The sequence below is a fragment of the Blennius ocellaris genome (assembly GCF_963422515.1).
Source record: "Blennius ocellaris genome assembly, chromosome: 7".
Taxonomy (NCBI): domain Eukaryota; kingdom Metazoa; phylum Chordata; class Actinopteri; order Blenniiformes; family Blenniidae; genus Blennius; species Blennius ocellaris.
Window position 1 is genome coordinate 21,137,764 of NC_137656.1, and position 3,996 is coordinate 21,141,759.

The following is a 3,996-nucleotide window of genomic DNA, read 5'->3' on the forward strand; positions in this document are numbered from 1 at the left end:
CAATTAAATATCCCTGTGCAAACATCTACATACACGCAAAATCATGTATGTGCAGTTTTCTTATTGTACACATATTCCTGAAAATGTGTATTTGGGCTTCATAGGGAACTATGAAGTGCCCGCAGGTGTGAATGTGTGTGGTTGTCTGTCTCTGTTTATCCTGCATGGTGATCAGTCCAGGGTCAACACTGACTTCCCTTATAGTGAGCTGGGAGTCTGCTCCAATCCTGTTACCCTGAATAGGATAAAGTAATATAGAAACTGGATAAACTATTGAAGAACATATAGTCACCAATTAGTGGAACTATCCCCAGCCATCAGAGTGAATTTATCTCCCAGGGTGGTCTAATGACAAAAACAGTTTTTCGTGTGTGCTCTGCACAGCTGAAAGCTCTCTAAAACCACAGCCGATTTTAATTTTATTCTTACAATGGCAGGAAGGGGATTCTTCTACTTTGAATGAGTTATGGGGCCTCTCTAATTAATGCTTTATAAGCACTGCAGTTTATGATGTTAATATGTAGATAAATATTTTGCCAAATCTAGTTAAAAGTTCAACATTTAATATTTTAAATTTGCCGGCACTTTTAAAGAAGTGGAATAAAATGTTCTTTTTGAAAGAAAAAAAAACACACACACAAAAAAATTATCTAAATTTATAGTCTGTAATGAATGCACAAAGGTCCTTCCAGTTGTTTTGTATGAGCACATTTATCAGCCTGCATGAACCTATTTATAATAAAAATCTTTACGATCAAACATCTAGACCAGGGGTGTCCAACGTAAGGCCCGTCGGCCAAAACTGGCCCGCAAAAAGGCTCATTTCTTTTGACATGTCACTGTATTTTTAAATCTTTTTTGAAACATCACATTATTCTTGTTGCAAGAAAGCCCTGGTCCCTGGAGGGCCACGTGAGCCAGGCCGGGAATCAGAGGCCAGATTTAAATCAAACATCCAATCAATAGTGACGCTTTGCTTTGCGCATGCGCAGCTCGGGCAGCAGATTGAAAACACGGAAGTGCGTTGCTCGGTAAACAGACGCCACCCCGCTGTAATCTTCTCTGAAACTCTCTCATATGTCTGCAACTGGGGCTGATATCTTTACGTGCAGCTCCTAAGCGATGAAAAATAACCTCGTCGTCCATGTTTCTGTAGTTGAGCAGGTAACAAATTGTTCGTGATTTAGGCTCCCACCACCATCATCATCATCATCATCGTCATCGTCAGATCACCAGCAGAGGAAAGATGCCTGCACGTAACGTGGTTTCTCACGAACTTCCCCACAGCAAAGTGAGGTACTCCAGGTTGGCCAGTGATGATGACGGATACATCGATTTACAGGTAATAATGCTTTCCTGCTGTACTGTGTGAAAATACTTTAAAAACCCCAATCGTTGCTTCATTGTCATAGTCCTTTATTCTGTTTACAGTTGTAGATCCCTTCATGGTCTCACCTGCCTGTCAATTCAGCTGTTTTATAACTACTGCGTGTTTGATTGGGCCACGTTTATTATTGAGAGTTGTACTTTTTCACAGTGTTGATTTGGTGATTGACATAATAAAAAGATCACTAATATGATCAGAAAACACGGGAATGATCCACAACAAAATGTCCACAGTATAAAAGACTGCATTAACTAACACATTGAGTGTACCATACCCCAGGGCAACACGACCACCCACCACAACCCTCACATTGTAAATAATGATGTATTTCTTGTGCCTCTGTCAGTAAAAAGTCAAATATTTAAAAATTAAATCAGTATCAAAGGTCGAGTGCATTCCTCTCCATGTTTATACCTGATATTAGGCACTTGTTAATAATTCTGGACTGTGTGATCCATCTTCTCTCCCACTTATCGTGTTCAGGCCTGTGGGTTGATGGAGCAAATCCCAGACTACCATGGGCGAGGGCAGGATAAACCCTGGACAGGTCGCCAGGCCGTCACAGGACTGTGTGAATTATATCAAAATCAAAACACTCAAAGTCAAAATGTCCTCACTTGTAAGACCAAAAGCATGTGTACAAATAACAAAAGCAACATATTTACTGCATATATATATATATATATATATATATATATATATATATATATATATATATATATATATATATATATATATATATATATAACTTTATGTTTATCACTATACATCACTTTATGTCCCAAGTTTATTAACAAGTCAGATAGGTATATATTAAAGATTTTTTTAAAGAATTTTTTTTTTTAATGAAATGAACAATTAGGTATATTCACAATAACAGTTTTGAGAAATTATTTTATCTCATTGTCATTTTCTAAACACCTGACTTTGTTCTGTTGAAAGTGCTTTTTTTCACCTTCCTGCAAGTATTATTTTTCCAAATCAACAGTACTTAGAAAAAAAGGTTAAGTCATTTATGAAAAAAATATGAATGGCTTTTAATAGCAAATTCATTTCAGTTCATTCATTTAGTGTCCTTTTTCATTGCTTAAAAGATCTACTCGGTACCTATTTTATTTTCACACCTACTTTTGTACAGATGCATATACTGCAGATAAACCTGATAACCCTCTCAAGGTTATTTTCTCACATGTATAAAAGTGCCATCCAGACACACAGAAGACGGTATGAAAGTCGTTTTACCACCATAGTTGTGCAAACCATTGAGAAATAAATCAACTTACACATACAGTTGGTTTGTTTTCACTATTTACATCCTCCTATTTACAAACTCTTATATGATCTTTGTGGTGGAGATTTTTCCCTTTTATAGTGTAAATTCACAAAGAATGCAATTATGACAAATATATTTACATTTGGAACCACAGTACACGTTAGTACACTGGAATCGAAGAGTTGACTCTCTTTGGTAGAAAATATTTGTCTCGCAGTTACAAAGTGTTACTTTCCTGCGATGTACCGATTCATCATGAGCCACGTTAATTCTGCCTGATTAGTTCAGAACATGAGTGGATAAACAGACGGCGCCGCACGAGGTCTTCTATGTCAGTGGAAAGAGTTTTAATTGAATATTTCTCCTCCTCTGCAGTTCAAAAAGAGCCCACCCAAAGTCCCGTACAAAGCCATAGCACTCGCCACGGTCCTCTTCCTAATTGGCTCGCTGTTGATCATCATCGGCTCCCTTCTCCTGGCCGGATACTTCGGCGTTCAAGTGAGTCCCTTTTCAAGGCGGAAATGTTTGTTTTTTTTTCCTTTAACGACATTAAAGAGAGCTGACTATTCACCGATCTTGGCTGAATAAACGTTTTCTCTCTGTCAGCACTCAGACCGCACTGTGCCCGTCCTCATCATCGGGATCCTCGTCTTCCTGCCTGGGATTTACCACCTACGGATCGCGTACTACGCTTCAAAGGGTTACCCGGGGTACTCCTATGATGATATCCCAGACTTTGATGACTGATGAGCTTCAGCTTCTGTCTTGCCGTCCTGACGTGTGTTCAGCGTGCACTGCTTTGCTTCGTGCCGAGTTTGAAGGTGTGACACCTTGAAGAAGATGAGACTGAGTCATTGTAAATTATTGTGTCTCCGCTGCTGCTATTAAGCCTAATTTTAAACAGATAGTCTTTGATTTGTCTACTTGTTATAGTAGCTGGGTCATTTAATAAAACACATTTTATAAGTTTGTGTTTCTTTGTGCAGTGCTTCTTCTCATGTAGATCCTTCATTCATTGTCCTAACATGTATGATGACGGCTTGTTCACAAAGACCTTTGCAGCACTGAATAATTTAACATTAATGCATTTCAGCCTCTACCAGTTTTGGGAGAAAAAAAAGCAGCAAAGCTTACTTAATGTAAGGCAAGGTTGATCATTTCAGGTACTTTTTCAACTGAAATCAGTATTAAAAACCTAAAGTTTACTAATCGAAGAAATTCATAATTTTATTTGAACTTTTCAGCAGGTTGAAGGGAGCCACCCATCTTTTCAGAGGTGGAAGAAACCTAGAATAATAACTGAATATAATGATCATCATGTCTAAAGATGTTCTGG

The 3,996-nt window shown here is 38.1% G+C and overlaps 1 protein-coding gene across 1 annotated transcript; it reads left to right on the top strand.

Moving 5' to 3' along the window:
* The first annotated feature begins 1,024 nt into the window (after window positions 1-1,024).
* Window positions 1,025-3,618, top strand: tmem230b (transmembrane protein 230b). The gene is made up of 3 exons (XM_080499884.1): window positions 1,025-1,342; window positions 3,036-3,158; window positions 3,267-3,618. Exons 1-3 carry the CDS (start codon window positions 1,247-1,249, stop codon window positions 3,405-3,407), a joined length of 360 nt encoding a protein of 119 aa, XP_080356010.1. The 5' UTR covers window positions 1,025-1,246; the 3' UTR covers window positions 3,408-3,618.
* The last annotated feature ends 378 nt before the right edge of the window (window positions 3,619-3,996 follow it).

What these genes read in the sequence shown, in the direction of transcription:
- tmem230b (XM_080499884.1), top strand. Translation starts at nt 1,247, where the DNA reads ATGCCTGCACGTAACGTGGTTTCTCACGAACTTCCCCACAGCAAAGTG. An exon ending in ACGGATACATCGATTTACAG is followed by an intron (nt 1,343 to 3,035) that starts GTAATAATGCTT and finishes CCTCCTCTGCAG; the next exon opens with TTCAAAAAGAGCCCACCCAA. An exon ending in CCGGATACTTCGGCGTTCAA is followed by an intron (nt 3,159 to 3,266) that starts GTGAGTCCCTTT and finishes TCTCTCTGTCAG; the next exon opens with CACTCAGACCGCACTGTGCC.